At 32.3% G+C, this 25,021-nt stretch overlaps 1 protein-coding gene across 1 annotated transcript; it reads right to left on the bottom strand.

Moving 5' to 3' along the window:
* Positions 1 to 10,531: 10,531 nt before the first annotated feature.
* Positions 10,532 to 12,041, bottom strand: LOC127097570 (alpha-amylase). The gene is made up of 3 exons (XM_051036063.1): positions 11,927 to 12,041; positions 11,712 to 11,841; positions 10,532 to 11,604 (listed from the first exon to the last, which is right to left on the bottom strand). The coding sequence occupies exons 1-3, from the start codon at positions 12,008 to 12,010 to the stop codon at positions 10,547 to 10,549; spliced, it is 1,272 nt and encodes a 423-aa protein (XP_050892020.1). The 5' UTR covers positions 12,011 to 12,041; the 3' UTR covers positions 10,532 to 10,546.
* Positions 12,042 to 25,021: the final 12,980 nt, after the last annotated feature.

Below are 25,021 nucleotides of genomic sequence, written 5' to 3'. Positions count from 1 at the left end.
ATATTTTCATAAAGACTAAAATCAACTTTTTTGCATAAACTAAAACAAAAAAAAAGTGTTAAATTTTCTAATTTTTGAACTTTAAATATAGGCTAAAAATTGAAAAAATAGTAATAATTTGTATAGTGAATAATTAATCACTTGCTTTAGTCACTATATTTTTGACTCTGATTAATAAAGTTTTATTTATAACTTATCAAATTTCTGTATTTAATTTCTTTGACCTTGGGACCACTAATTTATGTCTTTAAACCGTAATATTAATTTAATGGATCTTGCTGAATTGTGCTCTTGCGGCGCAAGTTAAGGTTACTACTATTAAAACTTTTGTGTTGAATAAAATAAAATTTTAAATTTTAAGAAATCGAATACACGAATTTCAAAAGAATATTTCTACAAATATATCATTTAACGTGTGTCATTGAAGCACATTAGCATTAGCCTAATTTAATTTATGACTTAGATTTTGATCTCTCCAGACCAAAATGTTCCAACAATGCGATGGGAGTATGATACTCAAGGTTGAGTGAATTTCTTCGATAATTGTGTAATACCCCACGTTGAATAATCTAGAATAACAATATAAGGTAATTGATAGTGGTACATTAAAATAGTGCGATAAAACATCCAACGTATGTTAAAATACCACAAGATTTCAACACATCAAAATAGACAAATATGCCATGAAAGATAATAAACTAAGGAGCATTAACCATCGTCTTGAAGTCGTCTTTGCTTGCCTTTACTTGTCACATGATCATTTATAAGAAGAAATAAACATAGAGTGAGATAAAGAATCTTAGTGGAGACTATTATAAATCATATATTTTATAACAAAAAATTTACTTTATTTATGAAAAATCTAGGTATAAGGTCAATGTGCATCATGTTTTATATTCTTTTTTAATAAATATCATATATTCTCTCGATTTTTAACTAAAATGAGGGAAAAAATATTTCAGGACATATTTTGAATCCAGAAGATTTTTTTTAAATATTCAATTTTTTAAAAAAAATTCTAAAAATACCCATATTTTCAAAAAAATTACAAATATGAGCATTTTTTGCCCTAAAATGGCCATGGGCGCCACCCTAGATGGCGCCTACCCTTAAATTTAGGGCAAGTCGCCACTAGGAGTGGCGCCTACTCCTAATTCCATTTTTTTTGTTTTTAATTTTTTTTAATATGTTTTTAATTATTTTTTTTATTTTTTTAAATCTTTTTTAACTTATTTTAAATTTATTAATTTATATTTATTATAATTTATATGAGATTAATTACTATACACTGTCAGTGTAAAAAGTTTTACACCGTCGGTTCATCACCATCACCCGTTTGTATTACTTTATAGATTTTTAAAATAAAAGTCAAACTTCTTTTAATATCCAACGTCTATAATTTAGTGATGGTGTAAAACCCTTTTACACTGACAGTGTATTTCAATTAATCTCAATTTATATTAATTTATATTAATACATATATATAAATAATATTATTTACAAGATATATATATATATATATATATATATATATATATATATATATATATATATATATATATATATATATAAATTTAATTTATGACTAAATAATATTATTTATAAATTATTAAAATATATTAATCTATATACATGTAAATAAATAATATTATGTATATATTTGTAAAATACACAATATATATATATATATATATATATATATATATATATATATATATATATATATATATATATATATATATATATATATATATATATATATATATATATATATATATATATATATATATATATATATATATATTAATTTATATTAATAAACACAATATATTTATATTAAAATAATACACAAGACAAATATTATAAAGATATGATTAAAATGCATTATTAATTTGGGATTTATCACATATTATGCGGTCCCTAGTACGATCCGCACGGGGGAGGTCTAACTACTCGTCTAGACGGCTCACGTGGTGGTGGTGCTTCCCTATTCCCACCCCTAGTCCTAACGTGTCCCCTTGCTGTTTGCCGTTGTGGTTGGGTCGAAGTCCCTTCAATGCTGTAGGAAAGGCGGGTGCCCTCTGAGCCCTCAAAGCTTTGTCTCGGTGGGACAAACTGACTCATGTTGGGTGCGCCCTCGAAATGTGGCCTTTGGTAGTTGAGGGTTGAATCGGGTTGGCTAAAGAACAATGTCTGTTGTGGTGTGTAGTAGTCTTGTTGGTAATCCTCTTGTATACCTGTGTCGGGGCTAAGTGGAGGATTAGAAGAGCCCAGGACATCGTCATGATGGAAGTGTTGGGATTGGTGTTGGTGGGGGGATTGAGGTTGTGGTAGGTGTTGGGAATATTGATGGTGGTGGAAATGTTGAGGTTGGTGTTGGTAATCTTCATGATATTGGGGTTGAGTTTGTGGTATGTAGTGTTGATTTGGTTGGGGGGTGGACATGTGTTGTGGTGGTTGTTGTTGGTAATACGGTGGTGGTTGTTGTTGTTGGTAATATTGTGGTGCTTGTTGTTGTTAGGAATATTGTGGTGGTTATTGTTGTTGGAAATATGGTTGTTGCATTCGGGGATCGTCCAAATAGAACGGGTCAGACACAATCATTTTTGGATTTGTATTTGCTCTATACCAATCCACATATTCCCTTGTCGGCTTCATTTCGTTGGGCGCCACCGGAAATTGTAGAACATAGTGGGCACGCTCTTTCCACATTTTACGGAACTCATTTGCAAATGCCTTCCAATTTTGGGCATACCACTGGTGGCTGACTTTTTTAAGATGCCAAGGTTCCAAAGACATTGGGGGGCTTGAGATTTCTTGATGCATTCCGCATTGCAGTTTGACACGGTCACTTTGGTGCATCTCCACAGTGGTGAACCGCATGATAGCCGTTTTTGCTGTCCAAACAGCTGCATCTTCGGGGTTGGGTTGATGTTTCAATCCCAAATATGGCCTCCAAATAAACTGCAAAGAAAAAAATAAATATGTTATTTATTGATAATGCTTGATATTAATAAATTAGTTAGAAGATGAATGATTTAGTGGTAATACATCTTGTGCTTGGAGACGATCCAAGAGTTGACGATAAAATATTATTTTATTTTTCGGGGTAAGACTGTAATCTAGTCCAGTTGTAATGAACCTAAACAGAAAAAGATAAATAATATTATTTACAAATATTTATAGAATAAATATACAAAATGAAATAACATCATAAATTTACCTAGTTGCGTAAGGGAAGGAGTAGACGTTAGGATTTTCGGGGGCTAGCCTCGGCAATCTCCACCACCCCCATGTTTGGAGCAAAAACACACATCCAGAAAATGTACAGTGGTCATTTTGTGCATTTTTACACAAAGAGCTATATAGGAAAGTCAATACAGCAGAACCCCAACTATACGTGCTTATTCTATCAATGTCCTCGAGCAAACTCAAGTACATAAAGTTTATGCTATTTCCCGTGTCTTCGGGAAATAACAAGTTCCCAAACAATAAGATAATGTAAAACCTTGTTTTTATGATTTTTTCTTGTTCGGACGAATCCTCAGTCAAATTTATAGAGTCGTGGTAGAATTGGAGGCTCGATAGTTTAATACCCTGGCCCCTTGCTTTTGCAGATCCCTCACCCTCGACCAGATCTACGCCCAACATTTGAACACATGGTTCGTTGGGCTGTTGAACATTTCCATTCACAGGCTTACCATCTATTCGAAGACCCAAAAGCATGTACATGTCCTCTAGTGTGACGGTACATTCACCGATTGGTAGGTGAAAAGTGTGTGTCTCTGGTCTCCAACGTTCACACAAAGCAAGAATAAATTTCACATTAATTGTGGCATTTACCACATGCATAACATGACCGAACCCCGCACGCTCTATGTAAGCTACGCACCATGGGTCTGGATAAGGCATAGGGTGTGAACGTTGACGAAATTTCTTGGGATCCTTTAAAAACAAACAATATAAACAATCATTAGATTGGAGTTTTAAAAAATAAATTGTAAACATACGAAAGAGGCAATGTTCAAGAAAGACTTACGAATGAGGCAATGTTTGCCCTAGTGCCTCTGTGTTCTTGGCCCATGGTAAGAAGAGACATGATTGCAATGTAGAACAAAACTTGGTGGATGAAAAGTTTCGCCGGAGTTCTCTGAATAAAAGTGTTAGTGGCTGATGAAAACTTTCAAGAATGACCTGTTATTTATACCGTATTCAAATAGTATGAATATGTAAAAATGTGACATGTGTAACGCATGCGTGGGAATCTTGCAGACTAGGTGGTGAAGACATTTGATGGATAGGCATGCGTGAGAATCTTGCAGGCTAGGTGCAGGCTAGGTGGATAGGTTAGCATGCATTGGTACAGATTAGGTTGCACTTGTCTTGTCTAGGGGAAGGCTTGGTGGTAGTGTTGCATGCAAAAATGTGACACGTGTAACGCATGCGTGGGAATCTTACAGGCTAGGTGCAGGCTACGTGGATAGGTTAACATACATTGGTACAGATTAGGTTGCACTTGTCTTGTCTAGGGGAAGACTTGGTGGTAGTGTTGCATGCAAAAATGTGACACGTGCAACGCATGCGTGGGAATCTTGCAGGCTAGGTGCAGCCTAGGTGGATAGGTTAACATGCATTGGTACAGATTAGGTTGCACTTGTCTTGTCTAGGGAAAGGCTTGGTGGTAGTGTTGCATGCAAAAATGTGACACGTGTAACGCATGCGTGGGAATCTTGCAGACTAGGTGGTGAAGACATTTGATGGATAGGCATGCGTGGGAATCTTGCAGGCTAGGTGCAGGCTAGGTGGATAGGTTAGCATGCATTGGTACATATTAGGTTGCACTTGTCTTGTCTAGGGGAAGGCTTGGTGGTAGTGTTGCATGCAAAAATGTGACACGTGTAACGCATGCGTGGGAATCTTGCAGACTAGGTGGTGAAGACATTTGATGGATAGGCATGCGTGGGGAAGGCTTGGCGGATGTGTGAGTATAAGTATTCACACAAATTTTCACAAAGGTATTCACAAAATCTTCACAATATCTTCACATATATCTTCACAATATCTTCACAAAATCTTCACAAAATCTTCACAATATCTTCACAAAATCTTCACAATATCTTCACATATTTCACACATATCTTCACATGTTTCACACAATATATTCAACAAATCTTCACAATATCTTCACATATTTCATACATATCTTCACATATCATGGCATCTTCATCACAATACAAAATCAAAGCTCACGTGAATGATGAGACTTATGAATGTGATATGTTTGGCTTCCTATTTAGAAACACCGATTGCACTCGTTTTTGTCTAAATAGAGGAGCTGACTTCTCTTATTTGAAAAAAAAAGATTGAGTCCAAACTTACACAACCTGTGTCCCAAATTTTTTATCAACAACCTTTTTTTTCTGAAAATAACTCAGTCAGGTTTTATAAGTCATTGATTCAAAATGACATGGAGGCACAATACATGTTTCGTAACCATGAGTATTCTGGTTACGACTATATAGTGTTGTACATTGTGTTGGAACAATTTCAACCAACTCAGAATATTCAGTCACAGGTTATTGATCCTGTGGTTGATGACGCACAAGACGTTGAACACCCCGTTGAAGACGATGTCGTTGATGATGCAGAAGACGTGGTTGATGACTTGGTGAACCGTGATTCCGAAGACGGAGACCAAGTACAAATACCTAGGGGGAAACGGTACTCACCGCCTGCGCACTTCACAACCCTTAACTTGGGCGAGGATGAGCCCTCGTCAGATATGTTCTACAACCCATATATGAGGTCTGATGAGGAGTTAAAGAAGGGTGACCAATTTCGGACCAAGGAAGAGTGTCTGTTAGCAATAAAAAACTGGCACTTGAAAAACTGTGTTGACTACGATGTTAACAAATCAAACCCGGAAAGATACGTTATTTTATGCAAAAACCCGGAGTGTGGGTATAGGTTGATGGCATCGTACAAGAAGAAACATAATGCGTGGGTGATAGGGTCCATTTCTCAAGCTCACACTTGCGTCAACACAAACATGGCACAGGATCATCGCAAACTTAGCCATGATATGATCTGCCATTCCATAATACCTCTTGTTGAAGCTGACCCGTCACTCAAGGTCAAAACTATTATCTCCCATTGTGTTGTTGTTTTCAAATATACACCGTCGTACAGAAAGGCTTGGTTAGCGAAAACCAAGGCAATTGAACTGGTATACGGTAATTGGGAGGAATCATACAAACAACTTACGCGCTACCTGGCTGCACTACATTCGTATTCACCTGGGACGGTTTCTATAATGGAGACCTTGCCGGCACAATCCCCTGACGGAACTCGTCTAGAAGGTAATGGAATATTCCATAGACTTTTCTGAGCATTCCGTCCCTGCATCATCGGTTTCACATTCTGCAAGCCGCTTATTCAAGTCGACGGAACTTGGTTGTATGGGAAATACAAAAGATTGTTACTGATGGCGGTCACACAAGATGGAAATTCTAATATTTTCCCAATAGCCTTTGCATTAGTAGAAGGAGAAACAGTTGTTGCTTGGAGTTTCTTCCTTAAGAATCTCCGAACGCACGTGACTCCACAAGTTGGCATCTGTGTGATTTCTGACAGACACGCTTCTATAGACAGTGCATATAATAATCCAGCAAATGGTTGGCATGACCCCCCGTCTACGCATGTCTACTGCATCAGGCATATTGCTCAAAATTTTGTGCGGGAGTTCAAAGATAATTTCTTGAAGCAAAATTTGATAAACGTGGGGTATGCATTAAACCAACCTGGATTCCAATACTACCGTCGGGAATAGTGTTGGCAAATTCTGATGCAGGGAGGTGGATCGATAATATTGACAGAGCAAAGTGGACTAGGTCATACGACGATGGGTGAGGTGGGGTCACATGACAACAAATCTTGTGGAATCAATGAACGACGTCTTTAAGGACATACGTAACCTCCCGGTAATCGCTTTGGTGAGTGCGACCTATTTTCGGATGGCAACGTTGTTCGTAACAAGAGGAAAGCGTTGGCATGCAGTGTTACAGACGAGTCAAGTGTATAGTGATGCCTGCATTAAGTTTATGAGGTAGGAATCTGCCAAAGCCAGCAGCCATCGGGTTACGGAATTCGACCGCCATGGCCACACTTTTAGTGTCAAGGAAACAATTGACCACAACCAGGGGCTGCCCAGACAAGAGTATAGGATCCTAATACCAGACTGTTGGTGCGACTGTGGTCAATTTCAGGCCTATCATATGCCTTGTTCCCATGTCATTGCAGCGTGTTCACACAGCCACTTCGATGCATTGTCGCTAGTGTCTCCCATCTACAAAGTTGCAACATTGCTAAATGTATACGACAATCCCTTTCCGGTGGTAGCATTGGAGGCATATTGGCCAGAGTATGACGGGGAAATTGTTTGGCACAACGAATCGATGCGGCGGAATAAAAGTGGTTGCCCAAACAGCAGGCGCATTAGAACTGAAATGGACGTCGCAGAAAAAATGCAGAGGAAGTGTAGCATATGTCGACAACTGGGGCATAATAAGAACAAATGTCCATATCGTGGATCTAGTTCCACAACATAGTTTTCATATTCATAACTCTGTGTACCAATGCTATTTATCAATAAAGTTTACTTTTTATTTCAAATAGAAGATGACACTGGAACAACAAACACAGACATCTAACATTACAACAACAATTACTAAAACAAAAACAAATACTGGAACAAGAACAAGTACTAAAACAAGAACAAGTAATATAACAATAACAAATACAAGAACAACAACACAAACAACCATTAAAATCTAGGAAATTACAACAGTTAACACTATGTCATCTGATCCATGCATCATTTGGATGCAATCAATGTCGCTTTCAACTTCAACCCACCAACATTCCGTTTCTCCAGTTTCAAATGAGAACCTTCTTCTAAGCCTCTGAATCCTTCTGATGACTTCACCAGATTGGTAATCTCCCTCTAACCAAGACATCAAGGACCTTTTTAGTTGGTCCAACGAACGGATGTTCCAAAATTTCATCTCCATTGGGGGTTTCACAGGCGAGAAAATAACATGTCCATCCCTTTTTAAGATTACTGGTTCAGGATCCGGCTGCCTTGATATGTTTGCTGCCATGATGACGGCCTGGGGGATGCCATGAACTCAACTTGATAGAGAAAGTGATAGGAAATAGTGGTGAAGAAAATGCAAGGAAATAACACTTTATTTATAGGAAAAAATCTAGGTTGTACATCAATGTACTTAACCCTAATTAGTGTTGCACTTGTTTAATTAGTCTTAAGGAGAATTATAACCGATCAATAAACCCTAATTATAATTGATTAATTAACCCTAACATGATTAACCCTAATTCTCCCAAAAATTTGTAAATAATATTATTTTATTATAAATTAAATTAATATATATAAATTTATATATATATATATATATATATATATATATATATATATATATATATATATATATATATATATATATATATATCTTGTAAATAATATTATTTATATATATGTATTAATATAAATTAATATAAATTATAATAAATATAAATTAATAAATTTAAAATAAGTTTAAAAAAAAAATTAAAAACATATTAAACAAAATTTATAAAAAAAACAAAAAAAAATGGAATTAGGAGTAGACGCCACTCCTAGTGGCGACTTGCCCTAAATTTAAGGGTAGGCGCCATCTAGGGTGGCGCCCATGGCCATTTTAGGGAAAAAAATGCCCATATTTGTAATTTTTTTGAAAATATGGGTATTTTTGGAAATTTTTTACAAAAATTGAATATTTAAAAAAAATCTTCTCGAATCCAAGCTTTTGTAATTTATGTTTTTATTTCTTTAAAACGAGTGTCTTTTATTATTTTAATTTTAATTTTTAAATTAATGATATATTCATTAGGTTATATTTAATAACCGAGGGATTAGATTGTCATATTTTAATATAAAAGTCATCGTTAGTCAGATTTTATCTTAAACTTAACTTATATGTAACCGCTCCAAAGTCTTACGCATCATTCTTTTGGATGGATTGCAAGACGGAAAAAATCTTCAATGTTATTCAATATTGAACAAAATATTTTTTTCGCCCTTCCAATCTATCTCACATAATATATTGATGTTGTTGTTGTATTTCTGTAATATCCTTCCTATGTTGTCAATCAAAGAAAATATTTTTTTTCTCTAGCATGTGAAAGCATTTGCCATGAAAATATTTGTTCAAAATAATGAAATCTCTCTGGGATAGATTGCAAGTACAAAAAAAATTTATCTTGGTAGGAACATATAACTTATCAGAAATTTGAAAAGATAGGTTGTTCTCTAAGAATTCATTGTCAAACTCTTGATTTGTTTAAACAATTTATTTTAATATTCTGTGTAAACTATATAACTATATAAAAAAAAGCTTTTTTTCCCTCGATTTTTAACAAAAATCGAGAGGTATGTGGCGTTTGTGTAAACAATATAACTACATAAAGAAACACATTTTACCTCACTTTTGAGTAATAATTGAGGTAAAATGTAAGCGTGTTTATTCAATTTCTTCACCGTCCTTAAACAAATCTTTATCGTCCATTTAATGAGTATTAAGGCTTAAGATGTTGTCATTAGTGATCTTCATGAAACATAAAACCCTCATTATAAAAGCATTATGAATATTAAAATTTTATAGTAGTGAGTCCACAAGAAACCCAAACGTTGTAGTGAAACCCTCAATGTTTACCCTCAATGAGATTTATGTGATGGATTGCAAATGCAGAAAAAAATTGGTTCAAAGGTTTGTGTTCTAACATAATCTCTTAACTGAACATTTATTTTATTTATCTATTTTTATTTATTTATTTTATACCATACATTTAATCTTCCTCAAGATTAATAAAACAAGGATCCCAATATTTCCTCTTTTCCAAGATATCGAATATTTTTTCTTCACCGACAGCGATGACGATGAAGAACAACATTTTTAATTTAATATTCTGTATAAACAATGTAATGATATATATATATATATATATATATATATATATATATATATATATATATATATATATTATCGTCTTTCTTCTTGGCCTCCTTGTCTGTGACTCTCTGAGCATCCGTTGCATTCTCAGCAAGTTCGGGAACACCATTAGTAATCACTTCTAAGATTTCATGAAAGCCAAACATAGATTGCATTTATTTTCTCTATCAGATTCAATTCTTGTCGTAAAAAATGGAATTGAAGGACAATAATGTTGGTTGGTGATTTTTGTGTCAAAATTCTATGACTGGTTATTATATAATGAGACTAAAATATAATATTGTATACAATAATTTCTTATAAGAAAATTTTAAGAATGAGAAATTTTTATTAATTAAAATGTGATTGATAAAACTATAACCATTGAAGTGACACTTTGGAGTGAAAGAGTGGTAACATAGTCAATGTTATATTCTTAAAATCAGTATAGTATCATACAACATTATAATAAAAACCAAATATTATTTTTTGTCCTCAATTTATTCACTCCAAACAGCATAGTCTTTGCCAGAAGCAACAACATGGAAATTTGATGGAACAAGATTTCCAATGTCCGTCTTTGGTCCTATCTTCACAATAACCTTGTCATCTATCTTTGCTACATAAACGTCACCATCAGCAGCTAGAATGTTGACACTGCTTTTCTCGTTTATCCCATTCTTCTGTCTTATTGAAGCCAATTTCGTTATCTCATCCTTCAAACCCCAATCAATGAAATGATCATAGAATATTGATGGTGTTCCGGGATGTGTTAGAATATATGCATAACCCTGTATGACTTTATCAGAAGGAAATGGCCAAAGTTTCTGAGTTGAACCTGTATCATGGTTATCAATAAATGTTACACCGTTTTCGGGTTTTATTCCAATCAATCCAGGTGGTTTTCCGTTTGAATCTTTCAACCTCCATAGTTCACCTTGTACAGCAGCTTGAAGAATTCCTTTGGTGGTAAAATCAAATGCGTTAACAACTCCGCCGCCAGAACCTTCAACCCAATTAGCAAGTTCACCTCTAGCCGCATCTTGGTTATGGTTAATCTTCCCGTCGTTACCGTTAGAAAGTGAGTTCCAATACTCTCCAACTGCAAAGTCTGGTTTAGTTTGTTCCACGTAAATTTTGGTTATACTAGGAGCATAACCTTTAACGAAATCGAATCTCCAACCGGAAAATCCAATTTCGGTTTTGAGCCAGTTCATCCATTCGGATAACTCTTTTTGTACTTGTGGATTGAGATGATCAATGTCAGGTGCAGCTTGATAGTCCTCTCCAGTATCATCATTTCCTTTGCCGTCAGAATAAGTGGTGTCACCTTTGCAAATGAAAGATGGACCCCAATCAAGCTTTGAATCTGAGGTTCCACCTTCGAAGATGCAATAGATTCCTCTATCATCTTTGCTCTCTGCGGTTCTATGGTTGATGACTATATCAGCTACAGATTTGATTCCTTTATCATTGAGAGCGGCAATTAGTGACTTCAGTTCATCCTTTGTTCCATATTTTGATGCATCAAGATCATATAGCCTTCCAGGAAGATATCCTAGATTAAAACAGTTAACAATATTATATAGTAAATAACGATCATCATATATATAATATGTATTAATATTTGATTATGTTAATGAAGCATGTAGAAAGAAATTAAACCTTGAGGTCCAACACTTTGAGAAGGAGGAGGGAGCCAAACATGTGTAATTCCGGCGTTTGCTAAGTCAGGAATGGTGTTCTTCAAAGAGTTGTACCATCCTCCTTTGTTACTTGATTCCCAGTTGAATCCCTGTCAAAAAAAAAGATTCATTATATACATACATGCAATGAGATTGTTTGTTTATGAAATATATATATTTGTGTTTGAGAAATACCTGAAAGAGCAATGTAGAAGAAGATAATAGAGGAAAAAATGAAAGGAGTAAGTGGAGAAGAGTAATCAAAGGAAAAGAATCCATTGCTACAAATGTGTTGTGTTTGATCTAAGTGTGTATGTGGTTTTGTAACTTATATAGAGAATCTCATCTAGTTATTGCGTTAAGTAAATAAACATCATATACTAGGTTCATTAATGTAGATACATTTTTACTTACGTGTCGTTCTAACCGTTTCCATTTTTTAATTTAATTTTAAATTTAATTTTTTCTCTTTAATTCGTTTCACTTTTTAATTTAATTTGTTGTAATTTTTACTTTATAGGTAAGATCCTCTTCAATTTTACCTTTCATGTCCTCTCATATGTAATTCTAAATCATTTAATTAATCCAATCCTTAAAATATAAGAAAGAGAAAAAATATCATTTAAAAAAGAGAGAGAAATATATTTCAATTTTAATTTTATTTTATTTTTTTCATTTACTATATAATTTAAAGATGTAGTCTTTTTATTGAAATGAGCAATGGAAAAAATAACATATAATTTATTGTTAAAAGTATGTTCTTTTTATTTTAATATTCTTTATCAAATAAATATTTTATGTATTTTTATTTAAATTATTTAAAATATCTGTAATTAATTTAATTAATCAATTTTAACTATTTTTTATTTAATATATTATAAAAAATATACTTGGAATGCATATTTGTGGTTAAAGAATAAAATTAATGTCTATTTTTTATATTATTAATATAAAAATAAATAAAATATATAATATATCAACTATTATTTTTCAAACTTCAAATATTTAAGACTATTTTATTTGAAAATGAGTCATTACATAAATTTTTGAAGCATACTACTTATACTTTGAATCTTTTGTTTGTTTGTCATAAACCATGATTATTTAGTTAACTTATCATTATATGTTTTCTAGTTAAAAATGAGAATAGTTATGATATATTTATTATAAAGTATTATAACAATATATACAAAATAAATGTTGTGATTAAAGAATTAATTAAAATAATTATTTTTTAATAACATAACATTAAAAATAGATTTTATTTTTATGAAATTTTTAATTTTTTTATAGTGGAAATAATTATTTTAATCTTCTTTAATTAATTTTGAAATATTCTTCATTTAAGCAACGATCAATTTGAGTTGATTGTTCTAGCAATAATTACATGTGAAGCATTCTCATTTATACTTATTTTTTCCTCTTAAATATTAAATTAATAAAAGAAAATTAAAATTAATATATATTTCTCACTCTTCTATAAATAATATTTTTTTTCTTTTGTTGTCAACCGGTTGTATTAATCCAACTATTCATAATTGCACATGCAAGAAAAAGGAACGAGAGAAAAAAAAGGGAGAGGATTCAATTCTCATTTTAATAGGTAAAATTTTGACAATCTTATAGTATAAAACTTTTTTTTGTTATGTTTTTCCTTAGCAAAAACAAGTGGAAAATAGAATTTTTTTTAAACTTTATTTTAAATTTTTATCATATCTTTATAATTCTCAAACTTTCTAATTTTTTATTTTTTATTTAATATTTTTTTATTAAGTCAGCTTTTTAAAATTCTATTTTGTTTTTTGTTTTGTTATTCCTTAACAAAAATTTGAAGAAATATATGATTTTTTTATTTTACTTTTAAATTTTATCTTATCTCTTTAATTCTCACATTTTTTGAATTTTATTTATTTTAATTCTCGCTTTGAATTTTAATTTTAATTAATGGGTTAATATTTCAACATCTTTTATTATAAAATATTCTACCTGTATTTTTCCTCAACAAAAATAATAAGAAAAGTTGGGTTAAAACAATATCAAGACAAAGACTATTATAAATTTATATACTTTTAAAATATAATTTTTAAAGGTGAATTTTGATATTATAATGTAGAATCTATATTTATATATATATATATATATATATATATATATATATATATATATATATATATATATTTTGTCAAAACAATATTTGTCAAATAGAACAAAAATAGCGGTGTTAAAAGATTCACTCACATGTAAAATATATTGGAAAGAATTGTATACACCACTTTTTGCTCAAAAATAGCTTCGAAATATGTTAACTTTGAAACTTCCATCATTAAGTCCATAAAAAGAGCACCTCCCACTCTCCCTCTAGATAATTGTTCTTCAAAAACTTGAATCAAATCCTGAATAAAAAAAACTATCATATAGTATACCTTATAAATCAAAATAAATAAGTTATTTAATTTATCTTTTGTTATTCTGAGATAAAACGCCATATAAATTTGCCAATATTTCAAGAAACAAAGTATAAATCAACTCCACAAGTCTTTAGTTTATGTCTCAATTACTCAAAAAAAACATTGATCATTTAGATATCTCCCAAAATAATCTGCAAATTTTCTTTATATCTGTGATATACATCCAATCCTAAACACAGTCTACAAGCCTTTGTAAAAAGTCTTCTCACAACCATCAAAACAAATATAACTTTTTTTCAAATTTTGGCAACTAAATCAAAATCATGACAATATTTAATTTGCAAGTATTTTCATGTGAATTTTTCTTCAACTCAGCATCAATATGATCATAGTAAAGTGTATTGCTAGCTAGAATCTTCCTCAGCAACTTTTATAGCATGCTTCCTAGCCTTAAGTTACCTACAATTCAGTATTCTTGTTGCATACTTCCACCTTATATTTGACACCACTTTTATCAACTTCATATTATTATTATATTATTATTATTATTATTATTATTATTATTATTATTATTATTATTATTATTATTATTATTATTATTATTATTATTATTATTATTATTATTATTATTATATTATTATTATTATTATTATTATATTATTATTTTATTATTATTATTATTATTATTATTATTATTATTATTATTATTATATTATTATTATTATTATTATTATTATTATTATTATTATTATTATTATTATTATTATTATTATTATTATTATTATTATTATTATTATTATTATTATTATTATTATTATTATTATTATTATTATTATTATTATTATTATTATTATTATTATTATTATTATTATTATTATTATTATTATTATATTATTATTATATTATTATTATTATTATTATTATTATTATTATTATTATTATTATTATTATTATTATTATTATTATTATTATTATTATTATTATTATTATTATTATTATTATTATTATTATATTATTATTATTATTATTATTATTATTATTATTATTATTATTATATTATTATTATTATTATTATTATTATTATTATTATTATTATTATTATTATTATTATTATTATTATTATTATTATTATTATTATTATTATTATATTATTATTATTATTATTATTATTATTATTATTATTATTATTATTATTATTATTATTATTATTATTATTATTATTATTATTATTATTATATTATTATTATTATTATTATTATTATTATTATTATTATTATTATTATTATTATTATTATTATTATTATTATTATTATTATTATTATTATTATTATTATTATTATTATTATTATTATTATTATTATTATTATTATTATTATTATTATTATTATTATTATTATTACTATTATTATTATTATTAATAATAATTTGTCTATAATTAGTGGGATACATTTGCATTCACACGGATATTTGGAAACTTATATATGATGTGTATTTGTTTTTAAAAATATAATAAAAATGTAAAAAAGAAAAATAATTTTTTTATCAAAAAAGTTTCTTATTTTAAAAAAATATATATATTTTGATTTATATATGAATCATAAATATAAATTTTTTTCATATATAAAAATATTGGGATTGAGTAATATTATGGTTGTTTTTGACATTATTTATAAAAATATTTGGATAAAAACAGTTGATCTCATTTAAAAATATATATATTAAGATTCACTCATTAATTAAAAATTAATATTTGTCATTAATAACATATATTAATGAAATGATCGCATCAATAATATATAATTCATTTTTCCATATATTATCTAAAAAATATTATATTTTAAATTAAAAATAAAAACTTTAGTAACATAAATAATTAATAAACAATCTATTTTTTCCGTGTTTGGATTCACGCATTATTTTAAATATATTTACTTTTATTTTTTTTAATTCTAAAAAAAATATAATAACTCGTACTTTGACACGAATTCTTATGTAGATACTTGTGCGTCCACACGGATATTCGTGTGTTACACGTATTTGTTTCTAAAATGTAATATGAATAAAAAACGAAAGACAATTATTTAATCAAAAAAGTTTATTATTTTTAAAAGAAAAACATATTTTTATTTTTATTTAGAGCATAAATATAACTTTTTTATTTATACAAATATTTGAATCAAACATTATATTATCCGTGTGAACAATACATTTCAATAAATTATTTAATTTTGTATTAATTAAATAATCAATTTTAGTAATTTTCACAAATAAGACAACAATTTTAATATTTAATGTTGTATTACATATTTAGTTTTGTTTCTTGGAAATCCCCCAAAATCTATGTAGAATTTTAATCAATCTTGATGAACAAGATTGTTATCACTCACACAATAACAACGAAAAAAAGAAAGAACAATGGAGAAAGAAAGAGGGAAAGAATGATGAAGGAGAAGAGTAATATAATTCTGCAGATTTTCTCTCTGCCCACAAAATGTGGAAAACTTCTTATTCACTTTGCAACTGCAAAATACTGTGAATACAATATTATGAATATTCTATTAACTTCATTACAAAAACAACGGTTACTTCATCTATTTATAGATTTAGGTTAACTTAGACCTCAAGGCAAAGTCCAAAATAACTAACACTACTAAAATAGACATAAGTCTTCGACACTTCGACACACTAACACAACTTAACATACTAGCTGGTTTGACACTTCCTTGTTCTGTCGAGCAACCTGCTTCGACACAAGGAATTACAATTCAATAATTCATTGTGTCTAAGCTATCTACATTCATCATAACTCTTAGTCTTCTGAACATTTTGACCTGTACTCCCTTCGTCATGATGTCTGCAATCTGATTCTCAGTTCTGCAGTGTTCCACATTCATCTTTCCATCTGCTACCTGCTCTCGAAGATAATGGAACATCATCTCGATGTGCTTGTTTCGACCATGTGCTATCGGATTCTTTGCCATATTGATAGTTGACATGTTGTCGATCTTCATGGTAATTACTCCATGACTCTTTGTTGTTATTTCTTCGACCAGATTCACCATCCACGTTGCTTGACGTGCACAAAGAGAAGCAGTTATGTATTTTGCTTCGCACGACGATAATGCCACTACCGGTTCTTTTCTCGAACTCCAAGCAACCGGTGTACCACCTAGCATAAACACATAGTCAGTTGTGGATTTTTGATCCTCAATATCACTACACCAACTTGAGTCGATGTATCCCACTAATTTGCATTCTTTTCTTTCATCAGCTATAGGAAACAAAATGCCATAGTCGAGAGTTCTTTTCAGATACCTTAGTATCCTCTTCGCCACTGCTAGATGTGATACCTTTGGCTTCTGCATGAACCTACTCACCATACCTACATTGTATGCTAAGTCAGGCCTTGTGTGACAAAGTATCGAAGTGACCCAATAAGTCTTCTATATTGGGTTGAGTCGACATCATCTTTATCTGAATCTTTCGATAGTTGTAATCTGGGTTCAGCTAGAGTCGAAGTTGGGTTGCAATATTGCATCTCAAATCTCTTGAGTATTTCTCCTGCATACCTTCTTTGGTACATTATCAAACCTTTACCACTCTTGTAAAATTCGATGCCAATGAAATATGAAATGCCACCAAGATCTGACATTTCGAATTCCTTGTTGAGATCACATTTAAAGTCTTTGATCTCCTTCTTACAATTACCTATTATCAACAGGTCATCGACATAGAAGCATAGTATAAGCCATTCCTTCTTGCTTCTTCTTACATATACTCCATGTTCATATTTGCACTTTACAAATTCCTTCTCCCTTAAAAATCCATCCATATTCTTGTTCCAAGCTCTTGGAGCTTGTTTAAGCCCGTACAAAGCTTTATGCAGCCTCTACACCTTTCTTTCTTCGCCTTGTTTCACAAATCCAGCTGGTTGTGCAACATAAACTTCTTCTTCTAAGGGGTCATTAAGGAATGCACATTTCACATCCATCTGACACATCTGCCAGTTGTTCATGTTTGCTAGACCAACAACCAATCTGATTGTTTCGATCCTAACAACAGGTGCAAAAACATCATCGAAGTCGATTCCTTTTTTCTGAAGAAATCCTTTCGCCACAAGTCTCGCCTTGTGTCGAGTCACTTCTCCTTTGGGATTCAATTTCACCTTGTATACCCATTTTACATCGATTGCCTTCTTGTCTTGGGGTAATTCGATAAGTGACCAAGTGTTGTTGACTTCGATTGACTTCAGTTCTTCGTCCATTGCTTTCATCCACTTCGAATCTTTCAATGCCTCAGTTGTATTCACAGGTTCGACATCTGCGTCGAAAGCATAATGTACCAGCTCAGCTTCTTCATCGACCATATCATCTGATGTAATCACACATTCTTTCAACCTTGCAGGCATGTGTCTTGTTCTTTGAGGTCTGCTTATGCTTGCTTCACCTTTGACTTCTTCCTGTCGAACTTCTCTTTCGAATTCATTAGATGGTTCATCATAAAAGATTCTCACTGAATCTTTCTTGACATTCTCAGTCCAATCCCACTCCTTAAGCTCATTTATGATCACGTCCCTGCTGATAACCACTTTCTTATTCACTGGGTCGAACAACTTGTATCCTCTAGTCGAATGATATCCTATCAAGATCATCTGACTCAACTTATCATCAAGTTTTCTTCTCAACTGATCTGGCACATGTCAATGTATTATAGATCCAAACACCCTCAGATGACTCAATCTAGGCTTGACACCAGACCAACATTCTTCTAGCGTGATTCCTTCTAGCTTCTTCGTCGGACATCTGTATATATGTCGAAGTCGACATAACTTCTCCCCATAATTCTTTGGGTAGATGCTTGCCTTTCAACAAACTTCTAACCATATTCATAATGGTTATATTTTTCTTCCTTTCTACGACTCCATTCTGTTGTGGAGTGTAGGGTGGTACCACCTCATGCACAATCCCTTCTTTCACACATAATGCATCGAAATCTTTCACACATATTTTCCACCACATTCAGTCCTCAAAATCTTGATCTTTCGACCGTTTTGTCTTTTGACCATAGATTTAAACTTGGAAAATACCTCGATCACTTCACTTTTCTTCTTGATCAGGTAAGACCACAGTTTTCGACTGAAATCATCTATGAACGTAACAAAGTATTTGTTACCTCCAAACAAACCCACCTGGAGAGGGCCACATACATCAGAGTATATGAATTCAAGAATTTCCGTCGACCTGCTTCCTGCATCCTTACTGAAGTTGTTCTTATGTTGCTTCGCCTTCACACATTCTTCACACACTTCATTTGGAATGTCGATTTCTGGTAATCCTGAAACCTTATTTTTTTCTCTTCAAATCTCTGATGTCTTTCAAATTGAGATGGACAAGTCTATAATTCCATATCCATTCACTTTTGTTGGTTGTTGTTGCAAGGCACTTATGCTCCATCACATTAAGCTCAATCTTGAAGGTTCTATTCTGAGACAACGGAACCTTCAAGATCAACCTTCCATTTGAGTCGAGAACTCTCATCATCTTGTCTTTGATTGACACCTTGTAGTTCTTTTTGACCAACTGTCATATGCTGAGCAAATTACTCTTCATGCTTGGTATGTATAACACATTTGAAATTACTGACCTCTTGCCATTTTTCCTCATAATAAGAACATCATCAACACCTTCAGTTGCTAGAGTGTTGTCATTTGCAAATTTCACCATGTTTTTCATTAAGGTCTTTATGTTGACAAACCAGTCATTTCTTCCAGACATGTGTGATGAGCATCTTGAGTCCAAGTACCACTGGTCCTTGAATCTCTCTTCTTTTCTTGTTATAGCCATCAGCAACGTCTCTTCTTCTTCATGTTTCGCCAGCATTGCATAAGTTTCTTGATTCTTCTGCTTTTCTGGATAAACACTAGAATAATGACCATACCTTTGACAATTGTAACACTGGATGTGACTCTTGTCTGACTTTTTACCACCGCATCTTCCTCTACCTACAACACCACCTCTTTGGTTACCTTGGTTCCACGATTCTCTCTGATTCGACAAGTTTCCTTCTTGCTGATTTCGACCATTCGAATTGTTGTAACCTCCTCTGCGTTTTTTGTCATTCCAACTTCCTTTGCCTTTTCTTTCTTTTGCTGATTGAGCCTGCAAAGCCATATCACTCTTTGACTTTCCTACAACTCTTTCAGCCATTCTTTGTTCATGAGATTCAAGAGTCCCTTGAAGCTCTTCCTTTGTCAATTTTGACAAATCTTTCGACTCTTCTATGGCTACTACCACATGGTCGAACTTTGGAGCCAACGACCTCAAGATCTTTCCAACAAAAGATCTAGATGTCAACACTTCTCTACATACCTTTATTTGATTCACCAGTTTCGTAACCTTGGTGAAGAAATCATTTATGCTTTCACTGTCTTCCATCTGAAGCAATTCATACGTTCTTTTATGAGTTTGTAACCTCACCTCTTTCACCTTCTCCGCGCCTCCAAACGATTTCTCCAGAATATCCCATGCTTCTTTCGCTGACTCTGCATCACTAACCTTTTCAAAGTTATCTACATCAACACATTGATGGATTATAAATAGGTTCTTATAATATTTCTTTTTCAATTCTTTATGTGCAGCCTTTTCTTGATCCGTCACGGCTTCTGCAAGCGTTGCTACTCCTTCCTCCACAACATCCCAAAGATCTTGATAACAGAATACAACCTTTATCTGCTTGCACAAATTCTCATAATTGTTGTCCTTGAGAATCGGAAGATTTGATGGAAAATGTTCGTTTGGATGATTCGTTGCCATAGTGCTTTTCTTCCCATGAATCAATTAAACCGGAGCTCTTGATACCAGATGTCGGAAATCCCCTAAAACCTATGGAGAATTTCAATCAATCTTGATGAACAATATTGTTATCACTCACACAATAACAACGAAAAAAAGAAAGAATAATGGAGAAATAAATAGAGAAAGAACAATGAAGGAGAAGAATAATATAATTTTGCAGAGATTCTCTCTGCCCACAAACTGTGGAAAACTTCTTATTCGCTTTGCAACTGTATAATACTGTGAATACAATATTATGAATGCTCTATTTACTTCATTATAAAAATAAGGGTTACTCCCTCTATTTATAGATTTAGGTTAACTTGGACCTCAAGTCAAAGCCCAAAACTATAAAAGCCCAAAATAGCTAACACTACTAAAATAGGCATAAGTCAAAATCCTGTGTGAGGCAATATGCTTCGACACTTCAACACACTAACACAACTTAACATACTAGGTGGTTCGGCACTTCCTTATTCTGTCGAGCAACCTGCATCGACACAAGGAATTACAATTCAACATTGTTCTCATCCGTTTGACTTCAATTGATAGAGGAGACCCAACTTACATGATGCACAGGGAGACCGTCCCTCCAAATAATAAAAGCTTCCCATAATCTCCCGGGTCTGTGAAGTATGAGTATAAATTACTCAACTCTCATATCATAATATGCATATAGAACTATAAAGAAACTATTTAGAATTAGAATAGTAATGCATCTATTTAGGCAAACTCACAGTATTACCTTTCATATCTATGATGTTATCAACTCCACTTTCATTAGTTATTAGATCTGCAATGACTGAAAAACTTCATGGTATATCTACCGCAAGGAATGAAAAAAATTGAAAACTGATAGGAATCAAAAAAATTGAATTTTTTTTTACAAGAATCAAAAACACAAACAACATTCATTCAGGGGAGACAGTTGTTTGATGGTGTTGTTGTGGCAAATGAGATTTTAGATTTTGCAAAAAGGAGGAAGAAGAGATGTTTAATGTTTAAAGTGGATTTTGCCCAAGCAAAGGATTGTGTGGAACGGGATTTTTTAGAGAAGGTGTTGATGGCAATGGGGTTTGGGAACAAGTGGTTGAAATGGATCAAAAGTGGGGTCTTCAACAGTTTCTTGTCAGTTCTGGTAAATGGTAGTACTACGGAAGATTTCAAGGTGACAAGAGGGTTAAAACAAGGTGATCCCTTGTCCCTTTTCTTGTTCTCAATCGTAGTAGAAGATCTGGCTACTATGATAAGGAGGGTGGTTAGAATGAATATCCTGAGCGATTTTAAACTGAACGATGTAGACTCTTTCATAATGTTACAATTTGCTAACGATACTATATTTGTTTGTGATGGTTGGTGGTCAAATTTATGGGGGTTGAAATCTATCTTACGTGGTTTTGAAATGGTTTTCGGATTGAAAATTAACTTTTTGGATCTCTACCATTCAAATTTCTTGGCATAACAGTTGGGGGAAATCACAGAAGGGTTTCATACTAGAAGTTTATCATCTATTGTTTTAAGACACGTTTATCATCAAGGAAAGGAAGGTTACTATCCATTGGGGGAAGGGTTACTCTGATTTATTCGGTACTCATAAATTTTCCTATTTAACATATATCCTTCTTTAAGGCCCCTCTACAAGTGGTGAAGGATATAGTCTCAATTCAGAGGAAGTTCTTATGGTCCGGTTCCATTGATAAAAGAAGTGTGGAGTGGGTTAGCTAGAATTCAATGTGTAAACCCATGGATTATGGTGGGATTGGGATCAAACATGTGGGTATGTTTAATAGGGCTTTATTAACAAAGGGGTTATGGAGATTCTTAAAGGAAACAAATGTGTTGTGGTGCGGTATCCTTGAATTTAGGTATGGGAATCTGGTTAGCAAGATCTTGGGCAAGGATGTATGTAGTGTTATTATGGTGGAGGGATTTAATGGAGTTAGGGACTTTTTGGAGGAGGCGGGTTTTAACAACCAATGTAAACTAGGGGTGGGAATTGTTATTCCTTTTTGGACTTATAGGTGGATTGGCCCTTCCAATTTTAAGAGTCTTTATCCTAGTTTGTATGAGGCTTATGATAGATAACATTGGGTGGTTAGTGACATAGGGATTTGGGTTAGTGAGTTATGGCATTGGGACTTAAGACCCTTCTATTTTGAGGCTAGCAGCAACCTGGGAGCGAAACTTAGTGAAATTATGCAATTGCTAGATAAAGTTAGGCCCTTTGTGGAGTCCCTTGATACATTTGTATGACCTTTTGGTCCTTTCAATAATTTTTCTGTCAAATCCTGCTATGACAACATCTTGAAGGTTGGTGGACAGGTTGAGTTGGACATTGCCCCTAAGACAGGTTTGGCTATTCTATGGCAAACCAAGATCCCGTTGAAAGTAAAGATATTTGGTTGGAGATTAATTTGATAGATTCCCTACTCGTTCAAACCTGGTTGTCAAAGGTGTAATTAGCAATAATCATGAGAAGGTATGCGTTTTCTGCTTTAATGTAGTTGAGGATATTGATCATGTTTTTATCTCTTGCCCTAGAATCAAATTGGTTTAGAAGTTGGTTGCGGAATGGGTTAGAATATCGTGGATTGCGGAAGATAATTGTTGTGATCATGTTATGGCTTGGTTTATAAGGTTGATAGGTAGGTGTTGTAAATCGTCTGTGTGCTTGATTTGATTTGTAACTTGTTGGTGTATATGGTGGACTAGTGTAGCGGGGTATTCGTTACCTTTAGATTTATTGACTAAATCAAAAGTAAGCATACAATTCGAGTCGCCACCATATACATTATATTTACAATTTTGTTGTTTGAATGGATGAACACATTGCCTACGTACCATCACAAAGGTAGGATCAAAATCTCGTAGTTCGGGGTTAAAATCTCAAAAGATTGGTGAATTGATTTGACCAAAAGCCTTAAGGTCTTTTGTTATCAAAGGGAGAAAACTCAACCTAAACCAACAATCCACCATGTGAGGAGAGCTTCAACATACTAGTGAGGGATCCATCCTATAATAAGTATGGAAGACTTATAGTCCAATCACTAAGGATAAGGTGAGGTTTACAACAACCACTATGATAACTTAAACTTATGGCTAATGTTTATGAAAAAGTTTTAACAAAGGTGGTCATTGGAACCACAAAAAATAACTTGAGGTGAGTTGTATTTACAAGTTAGAAGTATTCAAAAAATGAGGTCAACGTTGACTTAAGATTCATTCAAAATAAGTATTAATGAAAAGAGTTTGAAAAATCAAAGGCATAAGGCCTAGGTTTCTAGTTTGAAAAACAATGTCAAAGTTTGCACAAAATGAGTTTGGCTTGGGTTAGAGTGAGGAGAAGAAGAGAAGGGCTAATTCTAAACATGCAAAGATAAGAGAAGAGATCAAACCCTTGGAGTTCCTTTTCTTGAGATCATAAAGATGATTCAAGATGCTCCTTTCCTTTGGACTTAGCAAGCAACAAGCAATCAAAACAAATATTATATTCAAGCTCCTAGGATCTCCAATTGGCTTGTCTCTCTTAACTTGGATACTCATGACAATGGTCCTTCTTACTATCTCAAGGTGGAATCCCTATCACACAAGAGCAAACATCAAAAAGTTCACAACACAATAAGAGAAATGGACAAAGAATGAGTTTAGATTAGGGGTCCTTTGAAGTCAACTTTAAGATTTAGCATTCTAAAGGCATGAGGCCTAGTTGCTCTTCAACAAGTTTATCATTCTAAAGGCATGAGGGCTAGTTGCTCTTGAACTCCTTTAAGCATAGGTAAGGTCCTAATTCTAAGTCATTTCTCCCTTTTGCATTGGGTTCACACAAACAAAGACAAAACAAACACAAAGCAACAATATATTTATATACAATAATGAGCTCAAATGAGCAAAAGGAAAATGACATAAATATAAAATATGAGCTCAAGTGAGAAAAGGGAAAAAGCAATATGAATAAATGAGCAAGAAAGTAAATTGCATTAAAGTAAATTGCAAGAAATTAAATGCTTGAATTAAAGTTAGTAGTTAATGGTTAATGTTAGTATGTCATA

The sequence above is a fragment of the Lathyrus oleraceus genome, chromosome 6, assembly GCF_024323335.1.
Source record: "Lathyrus oleraceus cultivar Zhongwan6 chromosome 6, CAAS_Psat_ZW6_1.0, whole genome shotgun sequence".
Classification (NCBI taxonomy): domain Eukaryota; kingdom Viridiplantae; phylum Streptophyta; class Magnoliopsida; order Fabales; family Fabaceae; genus Lathyrus; species Lathyrus oleraceus.
This window is presented reverse-complemented; position numbering and strand designations above follow the sequence as displayed.